Below are 25,636 nucleotides of genomic sequence, written 5' to 3'. Positions count from 1 at the left end.
TCCACAGAAACCCTCTAGCATGAGTACTATTTTCCCTACATAACATAGAAGGAAATTTTAGAGACTATCACACAACTGGTAAACAAAAGAGATGGGATTTGAACCCAGTTGTCTTTAACTTCACAATGACTTTAATTTTTATTACTTTCTTAAGAAGAGTTCATCTTCCTCACTATGGCTGATTATAAACATATCATGACTATTTATTGAAGCCCCTATTTTTGATTCAATAATGCTTCTACTTTTAAGAATACAGACATGTATAATGTAAGGCATTTATAATATTATCAAACATCTAAATAGGAACAATCCACAGACAACATACACTGCACGAAAGTATAAAATTTTAACATGTAATCTATCCCCAGGACTGTTTTGACTAAGTACATCTACCAGTTAGGAAGAATTTTGAACTATGTTTAACGTTTACTGTATTTGACATGGCTGAAAGAAATAACTTATTTTCTTTTGGAATCTCTTTGTAAAGACCAATTCAATTAGAATATATATATATATATATATATATATGTACATGATTGATTACAATGATCCAATTTCACTTAAATAACTGCAAAACATGACATTTGCAGAGTGGCAGATATAAAAGGATAATTTCAAGGTAAGAATTACTACAATAGGGAGTTCCCGTTGTAACACAGTGGAAACAAATCAGACTAGTATCCATGAGGATGCAGGTTCGATCCCTGGCCTCACTCACTGGATTAAGGAACTGGCATTGCCATGAGCTATGGTATAGGTCGCAGAGGCGGCTTGGATCCTGTGTTGCTGTGGCTGTGGTGTAGGCCAGCAGCTACAGCTCTGATTTGACTTCTAGCCTGGGAACCACCCACTCCATGTGGGTGCAGCCCTACAAAGTATCAAGCACCATCCTGACACTATGGGTATAGACAGAAACAAAACAGTGACTACACAGTTTTGTGAGGAAACTGAATTGCAAGGACACTGGAAGAAAAAGTACAGCCTTGTGTACATATGTGTAAACTCAAGTTTCCAGTTGAGAGTATACTGACAATTATAAGACATGCATAACTAGAAAAAAGAAGAGAAAAATTAAAATGAAAAAAATCAAGGAAAAGATAACCGGAAGTTACTGAAAAGCAAGCATTATGTACTTTAGAATTTAAATCCTACTTTTTTCCAGAAAAGCAATTATTACAGTTAACAAAATATAGCAGGTAATTATCAAAAGGTAAAAAATATTTGATATTTTTAATCCTCTAAATTGATAATGGCAGTTAGTAGAGGTTTTAAGTTTTAAAAAAGCACATGCAAGGATATCACCATGGATCCCACCAGAATTATTACAACTGAGAACTTCTTTGTTAGAATTTCTTCTTCTTTTTTTTTTTTGCTTTTTAGGGCTGCACCCACGTCATACGGGCATTCCCAGGCTAGGGGTCAAATCAGAGATAGAGCTGCTGGCCTACACCACAGCCACAGCTGTGAATCCTTAACCCACTGAGCAAGGCCAGGGATTGAACCCTCAACCTCATGGTTCCTAGCTGGATTCATTTTCTCCACGTCACAATGGGAACTCCCCATAATTTCTTTTTTTTTTGTCTTTTTGTTGTTGTTGTTGTTGTTGTTGTTGTTGTTGCTGTTGTTATTGTTGTTGTTGCTATTTCTTGGGCCGCTCCCGTGGCACATGTTGGCTCCCAGGCTAGGGGTCGAATCGGAGCTGTAGACACCGGCCTACTCCAGAGCCACAGCAACGCAGGATCCGAGCCGCGTCTGCAACCCACACCACAGCTCACGGCAACGCCGGATCGTCAACCCACTGAGCAAGGACAGGGACCTAACCCGCAACCTCATGGTTCCCAGTCGGATTCGTCAACCACTGCGCCACGACGGGAACTCCCCCCATAATTTCTTAATGTGAAGTTCACAGAGCAGTAGAAATTCCATGAACCTCCTCAAATTGTGTATAACCAGTTGTGTGCATATGCAGTTTTCTGGAAGGCATTCCACGGCTTTTTAAAAATCAGATTCTGAAAAAAGGTTCATTACTGTCCTCTCCACCTCCCCCCCCCCCAAATTAAGAACGATTAATCGGAGTTCCCGTCGTGGCGCAGTGGTTAACAAATCCGACTAGGAACCATGAGGTTGCGGGTTCGGTCCCTGCCCTTGCTCAGTGGGTTAACGATCCGGCGTTGCCCTGAGCTGTGGTGTAGGTTGCAGACGTGGCTCGGATCCCGCGTTGCTGTGGCTCTGGTGTAGGCCAGTGGCTACAGCTCCGATTCGACCCCTAGCCTGGGAACCTCCATATGCCGCGGGAGCGGCCCAAAGAAATAGCAAAAAGACAAAAAAAAAAAAAAAAGAACGATTAATCTAGGAAAAGAAGTATTTGCTTACAAATTGGTAATATTTGTCTTAATTTCCTGTTACCAAGGAAGAACAATCTACCTAGTTTTATGATTTGGCATCTTGTCTTTCCATTTTAAATTTGTGTGTGGGAGATAAGATTAATTTACACAAGTTTCCATTACCAACGAGGTGAGGCTTACATTTTTAAGATAATCAAGTTAAGAAAGGATCCAGGTTTACCAATTCCATTTTTAATCTCTGTTGCTATTTACTATTTTGTTTGGCTTCTTTTTCAATTCAATTCCAATTTGGAAGGGTTGCTCCTTCCTCAAATTGCTTCTTGGTTTTATTTTGGTATATATAAAGCGAAAAAGGAATAATAAAATTTCCACAAAGCCTTTTTTTCTTGTTTAATGAAGCAATTTGAGGATGCTAGTAAACGTTTTCACTGAGTCCATGGACAGGATTTTGGCAGCTGTGTTAGGGTTCTACGGAGAAACACAAGTATACAGATTTATTACAAGGGTTTGGCTTACCTGATTTGCAGCTAAATCCCTCTGCAAGCTGGAGGTCCAGGAAAGCCAGGGGTGTAGTTCCAGTCCAAGACCCAAGTCCAACAGCCTGAGAACAGGTCCAAAGGTGGGAAAGGATAGCTGTCCTAGATCAAGCAGAGAGTAAATTGGCCTTTCTTCCACTATTTTGTTCTATGTAGACCCTCAAAGGATTAGATAATACAATCTTCATTACTCAGTCTACTGATTCAAATGCTAATTACTTCCAGAAAGACCCTCACAGACACACTCAGAAATAAGGTTTTATCAGCTATCTGGGCATTCTCAGCCCAGTCAAACTGACACAAAAACTAACCATCATGGCAGCCCCACATAATATGTATTTTAATTTGAAAGGTGAATTCTATCCCCATTGGGACCTTGAAGCAATAAATTATTTCTGAAATCTTAGTCGCCACATTTGAGAGGTCCTGCTGACAAAATTATATTTTATAGTCCATATTGTAGGAACCTTATCTTAACTACCATGCTGAATCCTAAAAAAATCTTAATACAAATTAGAAATGATAATGCCTTTGTGACTAAGTATATCTTTTTCTTTTATAGTTGACTTACAATGTTGTATAGGTTTATATTTCTAAGGAAAAAGTGTCTTAAATTTCATTTATACTACTGAGAAAGAAGAACTATATACTATTGTGGGAAATATTTCTTCTGGCAAAGAAGGCAGGAGAAAATGTGATGACATAAAACAAAGCCTATCTAATGTTGACTTTTGGATTCAGATATTGCCAACTTAAGGTGAATAGGAAATGAACCTAAGATTTCTACACAGTTGGAGACTTTAATAAGGGAAAATAAGAAACATTTAAATTCTAAGCAAATCAGTACCTTTGAGACAAAAATGCAGGAAAAATGTTCATATATGTTCCAATTATCCATTACTGCATAACAAAACTAAACCTTAAATTTAGTGGTTAGCCGTTTTATGTCTTAAGATTTTCAAGGTCAGAAATTTAGGCCAGGCTTTCGCAGTGATTCAAATTTTATCACTTCTTTTTCATTTCCTAGTTGGAATACTTTTATAAAGAGATACTGTTCTTCATCTATTATTTGATTACCTAGTAGAGCTCTTTATAAAGACAAGATAAAAGCACTATTTTTTAATTGAAATCTAGTTTATTTACAATGTTGTATTAACTTCTGCTGCACAGCAAAGTGATTCAGTTATACATATATTATACATTTTTAATATTCTTTTCATTATGAAATATCATAGGATATTGAATATAGTTCTCTGCGTTACACAGTAGGAACTTGTTTATTCATTCTATACATGATAGCTTATACCTGCTAACCCCAACTTCCTTCTCCATCTCTCCGCCAAGGCAACCACAAGTCTGTTCTTCATGTCTGTGAGTCTATTCCTATTTTTTGTTTTGTTTTTGTCTTTTAGGGACACACCCACGGAATATGGAGGTTCCCAGGCTAGAGGTCAAATCAGAACTGTAGCTGCGGGCCTACACCACAGCCATAGCAACTTGGGATCCAAGCTGTGTCTGCAACCTACACCACAGCTCACGGTAACACTGGATCCTTAACCCACTGAATGAGGCCAGGGATCGAATCCACATCCTCATGGATCCTAGTCAGGTTCACTATCCGCTGAGCCATGATGGGAACTCCTATTTCTGTTTTGTAAATAGGTTCCTTTGTGTCATAATTTTAGATTCCACATATATAAGTGATATCATATGGCACTTGTGTTTTTCTTTCTGACTTACTTCACTCAGTATAATAATCTCTAGTTGCATCTGTGTGGCTGCAAATGTCATTTGATTCCTTTTTTTAAATTAATTTTTAATTACACAGCTACAGCAATGCCAGATCCAAGCCATGTCTGCTGACTACACCACAGCTCACAGCAACAATGGATCCTTAACCCACTCACTGAGGCCAGGGATTGAACCTGCATCCTCATGGGTACTGGTCAGACTTGTTTCTACTGAGCCATGATGGGAATTCCCATTTCATTCCTTTTTAACGGCTGAGTAGTATTCCACTGTGTATATGTACCACATTTCTGTGATTCTTTTCCCATATTTATTAGTTTTCATAATAATTAAATGTTTCCTTCATTATCTACAGACAATCAGTTTTTTGGAGTTTCCACTGTGGCACCATGGGTTAAGAATCCAACTGCAGCAGCTCAGGCCACTGTGGAATACAGTTTGATCCCGGCCCAGTGCAGTGGGTTAAAAGATCAAGCATTGCTGCAGCTGTGGTATAGGTTGAAGCTGCAGCTTGGATTCAGTCCTTGGACTGGGAACTTCCACATGCTGTGAGTGCAGCCATGATGAATAAATAAATAAAGACAGTTTTTTAAAAATGTATCAGAAAAAAAACTCATAAATTTAAACAGTATATGGCTTTCAAACAATTGCAATTTTAATCTTATTGAAGTTCAAAGTTCATTCCTTGGCCCACAGTAGAAGCCTCTTAAAGTTGACTTCTGAATCTTTTTGACATGTTAGTGGTCTTTGATAATCTTCTGGCTTTTTGTTATATAAACACATTCCAGACTCATTCTGTACAATTCCTACCCCAAACTGGAATCTGACCTTTTTCTAAAAAGTCCTGGTTTCCTTTAGTGGTAGATAATATTTTAAGACCACATCTTGGAGATAGGGATATATGTTGGACTAATCACAGATGATGTATATCAAACCTCATAAGTTCCTATAGATACTTTCAGTTCAAATAAAGGACCATTGTGCACTCTAGGATTTACATGCTAACCTCTCTGTCATATCTGTATCTCCTTTCTTCAACTTGAGGACTCTGGTTCTCAAAGAAATAGGAAATGACAGAATTATTCATTTGCTTTATCCAACAATACACACATAACCACCTAATACTAATATACTTAACTACAATAAAATTACTAAGAAACCAGAGTTCCCTTGTAGTGTAGTGGGTTAAGGATAAGGCATTGTCACTGCAGTAGCTTGGGTTGTTGCTATGGCACGAGTTCAATCCCTGACCTAAAAATTCCCACATGGTGCAGGCACAGACAAAAAAAAAGAAGCTAAAAAATATTTTTTCATATGTTCCCACCATTCTCTTCCCATTTTAAAAGGTATGCATTGACAGATCAAACAGCCATTAAATACTATTCTCTTCATCTTTGAAACTTCATGTTGTCTTTGCTCTACAAATAACTATATAGTTAGTGCTGAATATCTGTTTTCACATCATTGTCTCTAGACATTTCAGTTTTATGAATCTCATTCTCTAAAAGATTCTTCAGGAGTGCTCAAGAGAACAATATTCACGGAGTTCTTGCATGATGTTGATAGTTTATCTGTGCCTTTATATTTGAAAGGCACTCTTACTGAATATAAAATTCTTGGATAACATATTTTTTCCTTGAGCATCCTAAACACAATACTTTATTTTTTTCTGGCATAAAGACTTGCTAAAAGTCATGTTAATAATACTGTCTTTTCCTTATAAATCACTTGCTTGCTTTTGTCTAAATATCCAAGGCATTTAACATTTTTTTTCTTTAAAGTTTAAATTTTACTAGAATATGTACTGGTGTTGGCCATCTGGGCTAATATTCTCAGGTAATGATTTCTTTCAATACATAGTTTCAAATTCTTATAATTTTCAGGAAATTTTTTTAAATTACAGTTCTTTTGTTATTTCTTCTACATCTTTACTTTGGAGTCCTTCTGTAGGGATTTCACTTATAATTATGTTGGATCTTCTTTGCTTATCTTCAATATTTTTTCCTGAAATATATTTACCTTTCTATTTCTTTAATTTTTTAATTCTATTCACTTGCTCTTTCTCTTAAGATATTATCCATTTTTTATCTATCTGTTACATTCAGTTTAATCTTCATTTCTAGGAGGTTTTTTTTTTCTCTTCTTTTCCTTTCTTGAGGTATGTCACCTCTTTCCTGAGATTTGTAAATTCTGGTTTATGTTGTTCTTCCATAGCATGTATCATTTTGAAGATACACAGCTTATTTTAAAAATTTATTTCTGGAGAGTTCCTGCTGCAGCTCAGCAGATTAAGAATCTGACTAGATTCCATGAGGATGCAGGTTCGATTCCTGGCCTTGCTCAGTGGGTTAGGGATACAGTGTTGTTAAGCTGTGGTATAGTTTGCAGATGCAGCTTGGATCCCACATTGCTGTGGCTATGGTGCAGGCTGGCAGCTGCAGCTCCAATTTGATCCCTAGCCTTGGAAATTCTATATGTTGTAGGTGTGCCCCCCCTCCAAAAAAAGCAAAAAAAAATATTACTGGTTATCTGTATGCTTAGACATTTTGTCCAGTTATTAATATTATTCACTTAAAACTCAAAAAATATTTACTATGTACTATGTGCAGATAGTCATCATAGCCTGACATTGAGCCACACTAACTAATCAAGCTTATTGTTTTCTGTAACTAAAATTTTGAAGTGGTTATGAAACAAAAGTTGACTAGTAGACCATACTTGTAATTATTAAGTTCTAACCGTTTCATTCTCAACAGAATACTTTTATACCACGAATTCTCCAATCTTGAAATCTCCATTTTTTTACCCTGTCAACTGGATTTATGTCTTTAGGAATATTTTAAGGAAGATAATATTACCAAGAAACAAAAATTTAAAAATATTGTTCTTGCATAAATGAACTATATATACATATGATCTAGAAAATTAATGAATCCCATTTCTTTCCCTCCAAATCTCTAGAGATATTGCATCATTACCTTCAGGCATTTATTTAGTTCAATTAACAAGCTTTTGACTGGCTTTTTTGTCTCTTCGTAGGCTGCAGATTTTTTTCTTCAGAAAGGTAATTTTTGAAATTACCTTGAAAATTCTTGAAATTAAAAAAAAAAAATTCCCTTTGTGGCTCAGCGATTAACTATACTGACTATTCATGAGGATGAAGGTTTGATCCCTGGCCTTGATCAATGGGTTAAAGATCTGGCATTGCCATGAGCTGTGGTGTAGGTTGCAGATCTAGCACTGCTGTGGCTGTGGGTGTAGACCACCACCTGTAGCTTTGATTCGACTCCTAGCCTGGGAACTTCCGTATGCCACGGGTGTGGCCCTAAAAAACAAAAAATCAAATCCTAAGATATTTTTAGCAGATAGTCCCTTTTAATTGCTGCAGTCTTGAATGCTCTTTCACTTGCAGACTAATGAGAACTCCTGAACTTATAACAGAACTTCTATTATATTTTTCATTATTGATTCCATTGTGTGTATTCTTTGATTTGATACATTAATCAAAGATTATTTCTCAGTCTTCTGACTCCTATACTTATCACTTCTTTAAATCATATTGATTTGATCCCTTTGTCTTTTTTTGTGTATTCTAGGGGAGAAGGTGGTTTTCAAATTTTTCTTCCATATCAATAAGTAAATGTTTATTGTCAATTTTTTAAAAAATTGCTACATTTATAACTGAGTTATACTTGATGAACAGTCAGATTAACTCCTTTTAAGTCTATAGTTGAGTAAGATTTGACAAATATATTTAGTCACCAGCAGTCCACTCTGGGAAGGAGCAGAATAAGATAGAAGACCAAGGACTGAACTTCGGAAATGACCATATTTAGGGTCGGAAGGAAGTAAAATTAGAAGACTGGTTTTCAGCCCCAATTGTTGCTATCATTCCAGAAGATTTCAGAATCCAAACAGAACCTTTGCACTCTCTTGCCCCTGTTATGAGCATTATGTGTCCTCCCTACCCCCCCCCCAAATCTGTATGTTAAAATTCTAATCCCCAGTATCTCAGAATATGACTGCACTTGGATATAGGCCCTTTAGACAGGTAGTTAAGTTAAAATATGGACATTAAATGGGCTCTAATCCAATAGGATGTGTTCTTATTAAAAAAAAAAAGGAAATTTGGGAGTTCCCGTTGTGGCTCAGTGGTTAATGAATCCGACTAGGAACCATGAAGTTGCGGATTCAATCCCTGGCCTTGCTCAGTGGGTTAAGGATCCAGCGTTGCCATGAGCTGTGGTGTAGTTTGCAGACTCGGCTTGGATCTCACGTTGCTGTGGCTCTGGCGTAGGCGGGTGGCTACAGCTCTGATTAGACCTCTAGCCTGGGAACCTCCACATGCTGCGGGAGCGGCCCAAGAAATGGCAAAAAGACAAAAAAAGAAAAAAGAAATTTGGACACAGACAAATGTATTTTAGGCCTTTTCTTTTTTTCCCCCATTTTTGGCCACCCTGCAGCATATGGAGTTCTTGGGCCAGGGGTCAAATCCCAGCCAGAGCTGCAACCTATGCCACAGCTGCAGCAATACCAGATACTTAACCCACTGCACCGGGCTGGGGATAAAACCCAAGTCCCTGCTGCTGCAGAGACACCTTCAATCCCATTGCACCATAGTGGAAACTCTGACAAATATAGTTAGAAGACCATGCAAAGTTACTAAGTGGGAGGAAGTGACATGGGGAAGGAAGGATATATGTGCCAACCAACTTTCAGTCTGACACATAGGAAGTCTAAACTCAGCCTGGCTTTCCAGGTCATTTTCAAATTAGGATGATAAAACATATTTTAATTTTATATTTTTTAGTCGTATTTTTAATGTGTAGATATTGAGATATATGGTATGTAAGTTTCCATTTTCACGCTGGTCTCAGCTGTACAAAATGTTAAGGGGTTAGTACTGCTGCAGAAAATTGCCCTAAAAGGTCAACAGTATCATCTAATCAATGAGACTGTTGAAAAGATGAGGAAAGGTGAGGAAACTGAGACTTAGAGATGTTATACATAATTTTCCCAAAGTCACTAAGTTAACAGAATCCATTTTCAGTATAAGATCTAGTTGAATATGAAGCAAATATTCTTTTTATTCCATTCCATGTACAGGATGGTGACTACACCTAATAATGCTGTATTGCATATTTGAAAGTTGCTAAGGGACTACATCTTTTTTTTTTGCTTTTTGCTTTTTAGGACTGCACCCATGACATATGGAGGTTCCCAGGCTAGGGGTCGAAGCAGAGCTACAGCTGCTGGCCACAGGCATAGCCACAACAACACCAGATCTGAGCCGCGTCTTTGACCTACACCACAGCTCATGGCAATGCCGGATCCTTAACTCACTGAGGGAGGCCAGGGATTGAACCCACAATCTCATGGTTCCTAGTCGGATTCATTTCCTCCGCGCCACGATGCGTACTCCGAGAGAATATATCTTAAAGCAAACATTTTTCATTGCCAAAAATAATTTACTATTTACAAGCTGATGTAGCCTTTGATGATATCTTTTAACACGTATGCATAAATCCAGGGCATTTCATGGGATATCAAAGATAGGCACAATGGAAATCTCAATTATTCAGTCATCGAGCCTACATTTTATGGGTCCAGACAATTTTATAAGGGGGTTCATGTTAAACAATTCAAAACACTGATTTAGCAAACAGAGTGCCAAGAGTTCCCTTGTGGCTCAGCGGTGGAACCAGTGAACTAGTATCCAGGAAAACTTCCTGGCCTCACTCAGTGCGTTAAGGATCGGGTTGCCATGAGCTGTGGCGTAGGCGGCAGGCCCTGCTCCAATCCACATTGCTGTGGGCTGTGGTGTAGGCCAGAAGCTGCAGCTCCAATTCCACCCCCAGCCTGGGAACCTCCATATGCCGCGGGTGCGGCCCTAGAAGGAAAAAGGGGAAAAAAAAGAGAACAGAGTGCTAATTCAAGTTTACACTGAACAATGTAACAGGGTAATGACTTGAAGTAATTTTTCTTTAAAGGAAATGCCAACAAGAGGACCAAATTACGACTCAGAAAATTACGTGTTTCATCTAATGCTAGAACAAAGAGTATAAATATCCTTAAGTTAATATTTGCATCAAGATAAGTGAATTAATTGTCATACTCCACTGTAGGAACACCCCAGCCAACGGTGGGAGGCAGTTTATATGCTTTTAAGGTCAACATACTCGGGTTTTCCTCCTTTCTAATAAACTACTTAAAATCTGCTGGCCTCGCTTTCCTCATTTTGTTAAAAGAGAGGAAAAGAAAAGAAAAAAGAAAAGAAACGGCTTCTGGTAAGGGTTGAGATTATACGTAAAACAATTACAACAACGATGTTTTACTGTCCACATATTATGTAAATATTATAAATTATAACTTATCAAATATTATAGTAAATATTCTTATTATGCTACCTGTTGCCATTGTGCTATTTATTATTGTTCTATTTAACAACTTTCTGGCTAACCTGGAGAAACAGGCCACAAACGCCCTTCCAAGGCAAAGAGGCGGGTGCGAGTTACCATAGCAACAGCGCGCGCCTAGACATTTTCCTCTTTCACGTCGTCGTCGAAGAGAAAAGTCTAGGATGCGTGTTGCGTCATCACTACGCGCTCATTGGGCTTCTCCCTGCTGCTTTAGAAGGTCCCAGCCCGGCTACCGTCGCTCCACGCCAGGAATTATTTTTTTCATTTCAACCTTTGTTACCTCGCACCGCGACTGCAAAAGCGTAAGTACTAAGGGAAGAAAGATAGCAAGCGAGCGAGCATTAAAAGAGATGCGGCAGCACACTCTCCACTACCCAACCTTCCCTGTGCGTTCTTGATCCTATCAGCTTCCTCTCAGCTGGGATCGCGCCGCGTCAACTTCCGGGCGGGTGCCCGCCAGCACGGCCTCCGCCGCTCCCCTCCTTTGGCCCCTTTGTGTCCCCGCAGTGTCGAGGCACCGGCCCTGGCACGTCTTCTCTGGAGGCAGGGAGCACCGTAGTGCAGGGAGCCTCTCACTGTGGGCGGGCGCGCTGCCCGCAGGGGGGTTAGCGTGGGGAACGTGCCTGCGCGTGCTGGGGTAAGAGGAGGTTGCACGAGGGTCAGCTTGTGGAAGGAGGGGCGGAGGGGGGTGGGCAGCGAAGGGGAGTAAAAAAAGCAATGGAAAAATTTTAAACGATAACCCTTGTCCACCTTCTGTTTGTTGTGGCCTAACAATGAGTCGCAGCCATAATAGTCATTCTGAGCCACTGGCATGTTTGCGGGCTCTTAATTGCCTTGGGAATGACCTGCTGTGGCTTTGTATTTTGTATTGTTTTCATGGCCTCTTTTTTTCTCTTTTTTTATTTTCTCCCTGCAGATAGTTCATTTAAAGCGCCCAACCCCACGAGGTAGTGGTTTCTACCAATATGAATCTTTTCAACCTGGACCGCTTTCGCTTTGAGAAAAGGAATAAGATTGAGGAAGCGCCCGAAGCAACCCCTCAACCCTCCCGGCCTGGCCCTTCTTCACCGATTTCTCTTAGTGCTGAAGAGGAGAATGCTGAAGGGGAAGTTAGCAGGGCAGGCACCCCTGATTCAGATGTAACTGAAAAAACAGGTGAGTTACAACGTTGCAAATTGATGTAGCAGCAAGAGATAGAGTGTTTTGCTTTTGTTTTTTGTTTTTTTTAAAGAAGAAAGGCAGAAGAGATTCTAATTTTTGTTCTTGATGTCATTCATACTGATGCAGTGTCCTTCACCATGCCCTTTTAAATACAGCTTTACAGACCTTAGGTACCATATACTTCCAACTGATTATCCATCCATAGTTGTTTCATTTGTATATCAGTTCTTAGAATATGGCCAAGTATTGGAAGCGAAAATAGAATTTAGGTCAGAATGGTTGCTACTGGAAAAACAATTAGGTGATCCAGTCCTGCGCTGGACTTTGAAACTGTTATTGCCAGACTTTTACATTCATTCCAGTATTCCTCCAAAAAATGTTGATCACCTACTATGAGCTAGACTTTATTCATGGTGCCAGAAGACAACCTCTACGAACAAATGAAGAACAAATCACATTCAGATTTTGCCAATCACTTGACTTCCTGGAGATCTCCAAAGTGCAAATGAATGATGAGAATTCTTCATGGTGCCAGCAAATAGTCATGAGACAATAGAATTTGAGAGAAAGCAAAAAAATAGCTTTCCCATTTTAATCTATATTCTTTAAACAGTTATTTGCAGAGTTCCCACTGTGGCTCAGTGGGTTAAGAACCTGACTGGGAGGAGTTCCCATTATGGCTCAGCTGTAACAAACCTGACTGTTATCCATGAGGACATGGGTTGGATCCTTGGCCTTGTTCAATGAGTTAAGGATTTGGCGTTGCCATGAGCTATGGTGTAGATCCCATGTGGCTTGGATCTGGAGTTGCTGTGGTTATGGTGTAGGCCGGCATCTGCAGCTCAGATTCCACCCCTCACCTGGGAACTTCCCTATGCTGCAGATGTGGCCCTAAAAAGCAAAAAAAAAAAAATAATTTTTTTAACTAAAAGAATATGTTTGAAGTCTTACTATGTTTCAGGTGTAGTGCAGATGGAGTGCCTCACTTTGTATCATTTAATTGACACAGTAACCCTACAAAATATCATTACCCATATTTTGCAGGATTGAGACCAAAGAAGGTTAAGTTGTTAGGAATTTGATAAATCAGAACTCAGATAACAGGCATTAATATCTGATTCCTGAGTGTAAACTTTTAATCATTTACATTATACAATTTCTTATAAAGGGTGAAAGGGATATTAGAAGTTTTAATGTGTTTCAGTAATACCTTTTTTAAAATGCAAAACTTAGTATTTCACAAGCAGCTTTTAAATTACTATCACCATGCCAATATTGGTAATATATAACATCAGCCTTGATATCCACATTTTATTTGTTGCTCTTTTACTGAAACGTAACAACAGAATCCCAGAAGTTACTTTTAAAATGACATTTTAAAGTATTTTAGTGTAACTGGAACATGGTAGAATGATTATTAAGTGGAACCTAGAAATTGAATTTTAAAAGGTTTATCTAAAGAGTTTTGAACTTATCTGAATTCAAACCACTGGAGTGAATTCAAAGCACTGGAAATACATCCCTGTGTGCATTCTTTTAACAGATATTTGATTTGGATAACATGCTGTAGATAATGTCTAAACATCCAAGTACTTGAATATTTTAACAGTAAATAGTTTAATCTGTTTCTTATGTAGTTGGGGCATGGAAGACCTGGGTGTAGACATGGAATTTTGAGTCTTTCGAAGCCTCTGCCTCTTCATTTTGGTTAAATGGGACATTGGACAAATCACTTCGATTATCTGAGATCCACAGTTTTTTCACCTCTAAAATAAAAGTACTTTTTAAACTGGAATTCAATGAAATGTTTTAGTTATTAATATTAGTAATATGAAATTCTTAATTGCCTTTTTTAATCAGAAGATGTTTCTCAGTTTTATTTATTTATTTATTTTTCGGTCAAAGGAGAGTTCACACCTTTTCTCTTTATGGGGACTTCTCATACATAAATTCTTGGAAACTGGGCTTGCCTTTAGGAATCACATGGTCAGTCTTGATGACCCTTGGGAAATATGAAAATCAGGTTTGTTCTAGGAATAGTGTCCTACTAGGAATAGACAGCTTTGTTTTCAGTAAAGATTAACATTAATTGATACTGTGCATTTTTTTTAATTTTTTTTTTTTAATTTTCGGTCTTTTTGTCTTTTTAGGGCCACAGCCGAGGCATATGGAGGTTCCCAAGCTAGGGGTCTAATCTAATCACACCAAGAGCCACAGCATCGTGGGATCTGAGCCGTGTCTGCAGCCTACACCACAACTCCTGGCAATACCGGATCCTTAACCCCCACTAAGCGAGGCAAGGGATCGAAACCGCAACCTCATGGTTCCTAGTTGGATTTGTTTCCGCTGCGTCACGATGGGAACTCCAATACTGTGCATTTTTGAGAATCTTGAAATCTAAGGGAAAGTGTAGACTTCCACTGTATGTACTAGGAATCCATTAACGACTAGAAGAGAAGAATGATGAAAGAAACTTGTTTTATGAAAACAACCTGGAGTTCCCGTCGTGGCACAGTGGTTAACGAATCCGACTAGGAACCATGAGGTTGCGGGTTCAGTCCCTGCCCTTGCTCAGTGGGTTAACGATCCGGCGTTGCCGTGAGCTGTGGTGTAGGTTGCAGACGCGGCTTGGATCCCGCGTTGCTGTGGCTCTGGCGTAGGCCGGTGGCTACAGCTCCGATTCAACCCCTAGCCTGGGAACCTCCATATGCCCCGGGAGCGGCCCAAGAAATAGCAACAACAACAACAACAACAACAAAAAAACAATCTAGCAGTCATGAGAACTGTGCATTGTTAAGAGGGTAGGATTTGAAAGGAGGGAAATTGTTTAGGAAGGACTTAAAATCCAGGCCAATGATGGCAGTACAAGTAGAGAAGAAAGATGTACAAGTAGAGAATAAAGACATGAGTGGTTTCAAAGTTAGAAAGGGCAAAATTCCTATTAGATCCTTGGTAAGAATGAGAGAAAATGAATGCTAAGCATTTTAGTTTAAGTAGTTGGTTTGGGGAAGGGTAGTTCTATACATCAGAATAGGTATAAAGTACCCACTGAAAGACCTTGAGCATACCTTTAAAAATTCAAATGAGGTGAAAGGTCCTGCCTTCAATTTAGCAGAGAAGCCCTTTAACTTATCCTGGGGAAGGGGGATGCTGAATTGATTGAGCTTTGGGCCTTGGGCCTTTGGAGAGGATGAGACAGTGAAGTTGGTTTAAGATCAGATTGGAATTTTTCTCGTGGCTCAGCAGGTTAAGGATATGGTGTTGTCACTGCTATAGCATGGATTTGATTCCTGGCTTGGAATTTCCACATGCTGTGGGTGCAGCCAAAAAAGAAAAATAAATGAGTAAATATATAAATAAGTTCAGATTGGATATTGACATTGAGAAAATCATCAGTGGGATATGAATATTGATCTTTGCCATCAACTGGTAACTTAGTTATTATGTGGGATGTTGTTTATTTACAGTAGTTTTGGGATCTAAGTCAGCTTCTAGGACAGCAATTGGGTATGGTTAGAATTACCTATAATCTTTTTCAGCTAATCCTGTTATTTTACCTAATGTGAGTTAAGATTTTATTTCCTAGCACTCTCCTTCAGTTACTGTGGCATAGACACACTGTTCCTTGTATATGCCAGACATCATTCAGTCTTCCCATTTGCTCTTCCATCTGTCTCCAAGACACTTCTGTGATATCTGCATATGACTTGGCTTTGTTTCATTAGTGCTTAGTGAAGTATTATTTTTTTTAAAAGGCCTTTTCTTAACCACTCTATGAAGTAGCACCCTCCCACTTTTACTCTACTGTATTTTTCTATATAGTATTTATCACTACCTAGCCTAACATTATACATCATGTCTCTCTTATCAGACTGTAAGATCTGTGAGGGCAAACACCTTGTTCACCTATCCATCCCCACTGACCCAAACAGTGACTGGTTATATAATGTCCTCAGCAATTATGTGTTGAAAGAAGGAGTATTGGATGATGATTAGGTAATACGCACTTTGGACATAATTTTATTTATTTATTTATTTTGTCTTTTTGCCTTTTCTAGGGCCGCTCCCGTGGCATATGGAGATTCCCAGGCTAGGGGTCCAATCGGAGCTATAGCCACTGGCCTACACCACAGCCACAGCAGCGTGGGATCCAAGCCGCATCTGTGACCTACACCACAGCTCACAGCAACACCGGATCCTTAACCCACTGAGCAAGGCCAGGGATCGAACCCGCAACCTCATGGTTCCTAGCCGGGTTCGTTAACCACTGAGCCACGACGGGAACTCGATGATATTTGATGATTAGTTAAATATGGAGGATTTAAAGGTAACTCAGATGTTCCTTGCTTGGTCAGCTAAATGACTGATGCTATCAACTGGATTAGGCAGTACGATTAGGGTTACCAAAACATGTTGAATTTGAGTCACCTCTCCTATTTCAGTAGCAAGGTCTAGTGGGGGGGTGAACATTGAAGTTCAGAGTCATCCTGTGGTAGTTATCAAAATATGTCCTAGGCAAGGTATCTAATAAGAAGCATCAATGTTAGTGATCCACAGAGGAAGGAAAACCAATGCAAGATGTAAAGGATGACCAGAATAGTCACAGAAAATAACAGTACCCTGGAAGCTAAAGAAAGAGTTTCTATACTGGTATATAGTGAACAGTATCAAATATTGCAGCGAAGCCAAGTTGAAGGGGAACTGGTTAGAGACCACTTTCCGTGGAAATTTAAGTTCCCATTGACCTTTAGCAATTTCATAAGAAGACGAAGACTGTTCTTCCAAGAAGTGAAAGAGAGAACAGGTTGATGGGGAAGCAATGTCAAGAAAAGATGTTTGAGGAAGGTTGAAATTAAGCATATTTGTTGGCCAGTGGGAAGAAGCTAGCAGAGAGGAAAAGGATAAAGCGGGGGTTATCTGAAGAGTTATCAAGGGAATGGGAGTATGAGAATAGCTGGACTCTAACTTAGAAAAGGAGTAAAGAGGAATTCCTGCTGTGGTACAACAGGATTGTCAGTGTCTTTCTCTGCAGCACCATGACCTGCAGGTTCAATCCCTGGCCTGGCGCAGTAGGTTAAAGGATCTAGCGTTGCCCACAGCTGCAATGTAGTTGCTTGGATCTCATCTCTGGCCTCAGGAACTCCATATGCCATGGGGTGACCAAAAAAAAGAAAAGGAATAAAGATACATTTTACCCATGGGAGGGGGAATGAAAGAGAAAAAGAAAAATAGATGGGTTCATAGATTATTTTTAGGTTGGAATGGGAGAAAATTTTAGTGTATATTTGAATCTCTTTGCTTGATGAAATAGATTCCATCTTCTAAAGTGGCTGCCAGTTCAATGTGGTTGTCATGTTGAAAGTAAACATTGTTAATAAGTGAGAGGAAAAAAATTATATAGTTATCAAAAGGATTTCTAGAGAGCACTGCTCTGCCACTTACAGACTGTATGATCTTAAGATATCAGTGTTTTTGAACTTCACTTCCTTTGCCTAGATGTTCTCTTAAGTCCTTGCAAACAGTTAAATAGATAAAGATGTGAATGATTTGAGTGATGAGGCTGGATGTATCGTTTTAGCATCACGATTCTGTAATCGTCAGGGTGATACTCAGTACCCGTACCCCCCCCCCCCCCCCCGCTTTTTTTCTAAGGGCCACGCCTGCAATGCATGGAGGTTCCCAGGCTGGGGCTTGAATTGGAGCTGTAGCCACTGGCCTATACCACAGCCACAGCATCGTGGGATCTGAGCCATGTCTGCGACCTACACCACAGATCACGGCAACACTGGATCCTTTAACCCGCTGAGCGAGGCCAGGGATCAAACCCAAATCCTCACACATACTAGTTGGTTTCGTTACTGCTGAGCCACAACGGGAACTCCTTCTTTACTCTTAATGATTACTTCCTCTGTTCCCATCCCCTACTTCTAGCAGTCATCCTGTACTTTCTGTCTCTATGATCTTAACTACTCTAGGTACATTATAAAAATGGAATCATACAGGATTCGTTTTGGGGGTTTTTCTATTTTGTTTTGTTTTTGGCTGCACCTACAGCATGTGGAAGTTCCTAGACCAGGGATTGAACCCATGACATAGTAGCGACCCAGGTTGCTGTTCAATGTTGAATACTTAACCTGGTGCGTCATGAGATTAAGCAGGATCTGTCTTTTTGTAACTGGCTTACTTCACTTTGCCTAGTGTCTTCAGGATTCATCCCCATTGTAATGTGTATCAGAATTTCTTTTTTTCTTTTTTTTCATCTTTCTGTCTTTTCTAGGGCCGCACCCACAGCATACGGAGGTTTCCAGGCTAGGGGTCCAGTCGGAGCTCTAGCTGCCAGCCTGTGCCACAGCCACAGCAACTCAGGATCCGAGCCATGTCTGCAACCTACAGCACAGCTCACGGCAGCTCCAGGTCCTAAACCCACTGAGCAAGGCCAGGGATTCATCCTGCAACCTCATGGTTCCTAGTCAGATTTGTTAACCACTGGGCCACGATGGGAACTCCCAGCATTTCTTTTTAAGGCTGAAAGATATTTCATTGTATGTAGACCTACATTTTCTTTATTATTCCTTCACAGATGACACTTGGGTTGTTTCCACTTTATGGCTCTTGTGAACAGTGGTGCTGTGAACATAAGTGTACAATATCTCTTCGGCTCCCTGCTTTCAGTTCTTTTGGGTATATACCCAGAAATGGAATTGCTAGATTGTAAAGTACACCACCATATATTTTCCATAGCTGCACCAGAAGACATTTTTACATTCCCACCAGCAGTGCACAGTGGTTCCAACTTGTTTCCATATCCTTGTGAATACTTGTTATTGTTTTTTTTTTTTTTAAATAGCCTAACTAGTGGATATGAGTTTGTGTTGTTGTTTAACCTTAACTCTCATATGGAATTTATTTTGTTATGAAGGCTTAAAGTATGATACTGTTTTCTTCTCCATTCATTGTTTCTCATTTATGAGTCACTTATCCCAGAACCATTTATTGACAAATCCTTTCCTATGTATGAAGTGTAATCATTACAGAGATATTGTGGGTTCAGTTCCAGACCACCACCATAAAGTATCAATAAAGTAAGTCACCTGAGTTTTTTGTTTTTCCAGTACATGTAAAAGTTATGTTTGTTTGTTTGTTTGGTCTTTTTGCCATTTCTTGGGCAGCTCCCTCGGCATATGGCGTTTCCCAGGCTAGGGGTCTAATCAGAGCTGTAGCCACTGGCCTATGCCAGAGCCACAACAACATGGGATCCGAGCCGCTTCTGCAACCTACACCACAGCTCACAGCAACGCCAGATCCTTAACACACTGAGCAAGGCCAGGGATCGAACCCGAAACCTCGTGGTGCCTAGTTGGATTTGATAACCACTGCGCTACAATGGGAACTCCAATAAAAGTTATATTTATATTAAATTATAGTCTATTAAGTCTGCAGTAGCGTTATGGATTTTATTTTATTTTATTTTGGGGGCCACACCCATGGCATATGGGAATTCCCAGGTTGGGGTCAAATAGGAGCTGCCAGCTTACACAGCAACGCCAGATCCAAGCTGAGTCTGTGACCTATACCACAGCTCACGGCAACCCCGGATCCTTAACCTGCTGAGCAAGGCCAGAGCTTGAACCCACATCCTCACGGATACTAGTCAGGTTTTTTACCTCTCAGTCACAACGGGAACTCCACATTGTGTCTTAAAAATTGTTCATACTTTAGGAGTTCCCGTCATGGTGCAGTGGTTAACGAATCCGACTAGGAACCATGAGGTTGCAAGTTCAATCCCTGGCCTTGCTCAGTGGGTTAAGGATCCGGTGTTGCTGTGAGCTGTGGTGTCGGTCACAGACTCGGCTCAGATCCTGCATTGCTGTGGCTCTGGTGTAGGCCGGTGGCTGCAGCTCCAATTAGACCCCTAGCCTGGGAACCTGCATATGCTGCGGGAGCGGCCCTAGAAAAGGCAAAAAGACAAAAAAAAAATTGTTCATACTTTAATTAAAAAGCATTTGCTAAAAAATGCTAGCCATTGTGTGAGCCTTCAGTGAATTGTCATTTTTTTGCTGGTAGAGGATCTGGCCTTGATGTTGATGGCTGATGACTGATCAGGATGGTGCTTGCTGAGAATTAAGGTTTTTAAAATAAGACAACGGGGAAGTTTGCTGCATCAAATGATTCTTCCTCTCAAAAGTGGCTTCTCTGTAGCTTACGACGCTATTTGATAACGTTTCAGCAGAACTTTCAAAATTGGAATCCATCCTCTCATCTGTCACTGCTTCATCAACTAAGTTTATGTAGTATTCTAAATCCTTTGTTGTCATTTCAGCAGTCTTCACAGTATCCTCACTAGGAGTAGATTTCATCTCAGGAAACTCCTTTCTTTGCTCCTCCATAAGTAGCAACTCCTCATCCCTTGAAGTTTTATCATGAGATTGCAGCACTTCAGTCCACATCTTCCAACTCCACTCCTAATTCTAGATCTCTGTTGTTTCTGCCCCATCTGCAGTTCATTTTTCCATTGAAGTCTTGAACGCCTCAAAGTCATTCGTTAGGATTGAGGTCATCTTCTTTCACACTCTTGTTAATGTTGGTATTTTGACCACTTCTAATGAATGTTCTTAATGGCATCTAGAATGGTGAATCCTTTCCAGAAGGTTTTCAGTTGACTTTGCCCAAATTCATCAGAGGAATCACTATCTCTGGCAGCTTTAGCCTTATGAAAAATGAAAAATAAGAAAAGTATTTCTCAAATAATAGAACTTGAAAGTCAAAAGTACTCCTTGATCCATGGGCTCAGAATGGATGTTGTGTTAGTAAGCATGCAGACAACATGAGTCTCGTTGTACATCTCCATTAGAGCTCTCAAGTGACCAGGTGCATTGTCAGTGAGCAGCTGTATTTTGAAAGGAATCCTTTTCCAAGCAGTAGGTCTCAACAGATTTGGGTTTAACATAGTAAATTAGAGTTCCCAGAGTTCCCTTGTGGCACAGCATGTTAAGGATCCAACATTATCACTGCTGTCGCTTGGGTTGCTGCTGTGGCACAGGTTCTATCCTGGCCCAGAAACTTCCATATGCTGTGGGTGTGGCCATAAAAAAATAAATTAAAAAATTCAGTAAACCATATTATGAACAGATGTGCTCTCATCCAGGCTCATTCCATTTATAGAGCACAGGCAGAGCAGATTTAGCATAGTTCTTTCTTAAGGGTCCTAGGATTTGGGGACTGATAAATTAGCATTGGCTTCAACTTCAAGTCACCCACCGTGTTAGCCCATAACGAGAGAGTCAGCCTGTCCTTTGAAGCCAGGCATTGACTTCTCCTTTCTAGCTATGGAAGTTCTTACACACAATATCTACAAAGTTCAGTAAAACAAGGTATGCTTGTATTATAGTTTTTGATTTGTTTTTGTTTTTTCTTTCTCTTTGAGCTGAAAGTTTAAAGCATTGGCACTTGTTTTTCTTTTTTTTTTTAATTTCCAAGTGATTGCAATTTTGCTTCAATGTTTTTATTAATATTTATTTATTTGTTTGTTTGTTTTGCTTTTTAGGTCTGCACCCATGGCATATGGTGGTTCCCAGGCTAGGGGTCCAATCGGAGCTACAACTGCCAGCCTACACCACAGCCACTTGGAATCCTAGCCGTGTCTGTGACCTACACCACAGTGATCTAGCTCATGGCAACGCTAGATCCTTAACCCACTGAGCAAGGCCAGAGATTTAACCCGCAAACTCATAGTTGCTAGTCGGATTCATTTCTGCTGCACCACAACAGGAACTTCCTCAATGTTTATTTCTAATTTCACTTCTTGTAACCAGAGAATGTGATCTGTAGTATTTCTTTGGTGAATTTACTAAGATTTTATTTTTGGCCTACTACACAATTTCTGTATAAGTTCCAAGAGTACTTGAAAAAGACATAGTCTAAGTATAGATTTAATTTATATGTCAAATAATGATGAGTTTCCTTATTTATATAATTTTTTTTAAAACTGGATCACAAATATCTCATACAATCAATTTCTTAAGAGTTCCTGTCATAGCTCAGCTGTTAACATACCCAGCTAGCATCCATGAGGACGCAGGTTCAATCCCTGACCTCAATCAGTGGGTTAAGGCTCTGGCATTGCCATGAGCTGTGGTGTAGGTCACAGATGCGGCTTGGATCCCAAGTTGCTGTGGCTGTGGTGTAGGCCATTGGCTATAGTCCTGGTTTGACCCCTAGCCTGGGAACCTCCACATGCTGTCCGTGGGTGCGGCCCTAAAAGACAAAAAAAGAAAAAGAAAAAAAAAGAAATAGGAATAGACTGGCATGGCTGTGCCTGTGGTATAAGCTGGCAGCTGTAGCTCTGATTTTGACCCCAGCCTGGGAACTTCATATGCCATGGGTGCGGCCCTAAAAAGACACACACACACAAAAAAAAGACCTCTGAGATTTAACACTTTGGCCTTGTCCAATGTTACTAACATGGCTTTCTTTTCCTTTACTTTTTTTTTCTATCTATTTTATCCTTTTCTTTGTCCTAAACTTGAAATGTTTGTATTTTCTCATTTTATCTTAGAGTAATGTGTTAGAAACTACTCTTTAGTGTTGTACGCAGTGTTTTCTTTGTCTTTTTGTGGAGCTTTTTTCTGAAGTAGTTTGATTTTTCTAAGATGCTAAAGATACTTTCTTATCTACTATGGCATTCAAATTAAAGACTGTCCAGATTTTATAATCTATTATTTTGGTAATAAATCCTTCAAAGGAGCAAGTATATGACATGTTTTACTAGGTATTCAAAGGAACTCACTGCCTTGAACATCAGTTGCCATGTGAGGGAATTGAACCGTGTAGAGCAATATAATTGGGGCATAAAAAATGGCACACTTACATAAGTTCTCAGGACAGATACAAAGGTTTATGGGTTTTCATTATACTTTAGATCACCTTTATTTATGGATTATCTAATTGATTTAGACTCTTCTGTGTGAACTCAATGTCCTAGAAGTGATTTTTTTGTTTTTGAGTGGTCCTTAATCTTGGACCACTTATAAAGGTAGAATCAGAGACAGGTTTAAATGCTTTTCTCGTTTCATGGTAAACTTAGGAAAATAGGAAAAGCATATTGGAAGGTTTTGGAGTATAAGATTGTCTCCTCTTTTGCATACCACTAATGGGGAATTTCATTTGGAATTACTCCCTAGAACTTGGACTCTTGCAAATGGCAGTGATGTAGGTTCTCATTGCTTTTGGTAATGAGAAAATATCATCTTCTATCTCTAAAACATAGGCTTTTTTATTGTTTTGAAATGAAAGGACAGTCTGTTTTCCCGCATGTTCTTTTAACGTGTTGTTTATTCTTCTCATGGCACAGTTATGACTCAGAACATAGCTACTTATGTACATGGCTACCTAGCTCTTATTATTAGTTTCTTTAGGGCAAGTTGAGGTATAGCTTGCCTTTTTTTTTTTTTTTTTCTTTACTATCCCCTCGCCTCCTGGTACAGTGCCTTAAATACAGAAGGCATTTACCAAATGTCAGAATTAAGTAATTGCTAATGTCTTTATAATTGTTTATACTTTTCACCATTCTTTGCGTCATTTTTATATTTTTCTTTTTGGCTTCCTTTCTGTCTCCTCTGTGCTGTTGCTTAAATTGCTTGTTTGGGAATTCCTGCTGTGGCGAAATGGGATCAGCAGAATCTTGGGAGCTCTGGGACATAGGTTCAATCCCCGATCTGGCACGGTGGATTAGGGAATGCAGCATTGCCACCGGTTTAGTATCAAAGAATATTGACAGTAATGTAGAAAGGCTATGAAAATATTCCTACATTCCCTAATTATGTAACTGTGGTGAGCCACAATTTTCTTCATAAACCTAAACAAAAATAGTGTGCTACAATAGATGAATTGCACAGTTAAGAGAATCTTGCAGTTTCTGTTAAACCAGAGATTTTCACAGATGTAAAATAGTGCCACTCTTCTCACTGAATTTGAGAGTATAAAGAGCGAAGGAGATACAGTTTTCGTAAAACTATATTATTTATGTTAATGTGTAAATAGTTTGTTTAATGTTTAAAATTTTCCTTAGTTTCTATTTTCTAATTTGGTAAATATCATAGATAAAACCAGCATAAGCAAAAACTCTTTTGGGTCCTCATTTTTTAGGAATGAAAGAGGTCCTGAGTTTGAAAAATGCTATTATATTATAACCTTCCCCTGTATTATCAAACCACTTCCTCTTTTCGTCACTTGCCATTCAGGCTATTGAGGATGCTGTTTGGTTCAGTGCAGTATAAATGTTTAATGCATATATTTTGATGGTATGTCTTACATATCCAATAAAAGCACTAGGTAATTAAGTACATGAAGGAGAGTAAGCCTGACTTTTCCTTTATTTTTTTTCTGTCTTGTTGACTATGCATATTAAACATGAGTTTTAAAAATTGGTGTGTCCTCACCATATGTTTTGTACTGTAATCTGTATATGATAAGGGGGAAAAAAATCAAAGAAAAATGAATATATAATCAAGTTTAAAAAACTCTAGTTCTCTTAAGAATTTTGAGGCCCTCCCCCACCAAACAGTAAGACATTTAAGTGTCAGTTTGGAAAAAATCATTCATCATTTTGATTAAAGAGGCTTTTTTAAAAAGTGTCAACAGTCCAAATCATTATGGAATGGCCTTATAGGAAAGCAGGACACTATTGTTAAATTGTTCAAGTGATAGGCATTATGTTTAGGTCAAATTTTTGATACGGTAAACATCTGAATTTTTAGTTTTATGTGTTACTTGTGGTATATCAGGAACACTACGTAAAAGCAGAGTTGATAGTACTTTTATCCTTATTTTACATTAAGTGGACTATAATTTTATTACATTGCATAACAGAATTTGTAAACATCTCCATATATATGACAATTAACATAGCTGTAATTAGTTCTAAAGCAAAGTTTTTCACCCAAAGCATACTCAACACTTATAAAATTATTCTTTTGTAACACTTTTGTGATTTGCTCTTCGATAATGTTGCGAAGACTTCATTGCAGGACGTAAAAAGATGTTTTTTTTAGTGTCTTCCAGGCAATTGATTATGTAAGCCTTGGTTAATGTTATTTACAGATATGCCTCACGAGCCTTATAATAATGATTGCTATTGTTTTGGGACAGTTAATGGAGGGAGACCAAGAGTTTTAGGATGTTAGGGTTTAGACTTTTGGGCTTGAATTTTAGATATGCTAGTTTGTGCTATATGACTTTGGACAAGTTGCTTTCTCTAAACCTTATTTAATTTAATTAATTTATTTATTTATTAATTTTTTTTGCCATTTCTTGGGCCGCTCCCGCGGCATGTGGAAGTTCCCAAGCTAGGGGTTTAATTGGAACTGTAGCTGCCAGCCTACGCCAGAGCCACAGCAACGCAGCATCCGAGCCGCATCTGCAACCTACA

The 25,636-nt window shown here is 39.2% G+C and overlaps 1 protein-coding gene and 1 long non-coding RNA gene across 3 annotated transcripts in view; one reads left to right on the top strand and one right to left on the bottom strand.

The window, feature by feature from the left end:
• Nucleotides 1-11,352, bottom strand: part of LOC125137657 (uncharacterized) — a 226,940-nt gene extending 215,588 nt beyond the window's left edge. The window contains exons 1-2 of the long non-coding RNA XR_007137468.1: nt 11,091-11,352; nt 2,862-2,983 (exon numbers count right to left, since the gene is read on the bottom strand). This is a non-coding gene — a long non-coding RNA (uncharacterized LOC125137657). The remainder of the gene's footprint in view (nt 1-2,861; nt 2,984-11,090) is intronic.
• SMARCAD1 (SWI/SNF-related, matrix-associated actin-dependent regulator of chromatin, subfamily a, containing DEAD/H box 1) overlaps nt 11,235-25,636 on the top strand; it is a 77,286-nt gene continuing 62,884 nt past the window's right edge. The window contains exons 1-2 of one of the 2 annotated variants that reach the window (XM_047798568.1): nt 11,235-11,351; nt 11,966-12,204. In XM_047798568.1, the coding sequence (XP_047654524.1) occupies nt 12,015-12,204 (190 nt within the window). In that variant the 5' untranslated portion in view covers nt 11,235-11,351; nt 11,966-12,014. Of the gene's footprint in view, nt 11,352-11,443; nt 11,687-11,965; nt 12,205-25,636 lie in introns of those variants that run through there. The other variant, XM_047798569.1, reaches the window with a different exon arrangement.

This window comes from Phacochoerus africanus, chromosome 10, assembly GCF_016906955.1.
Source record: "Phacochoerus africanus isolate WHEZ1 chromosome 10, ROS_Pafr_v1, whole genome shotgun sequence".
Lineage (NCBI taxonomy): Eukaryota > Metazoa > Chordata > Mammalia > Artiodactyla > Suidae > Phacochoerus > Phacochoerus africanus.
Note: the sequence above shows the minus strand (reverse complement) of the source record. Positions and strands in the feature narration are given on the sequence as shown.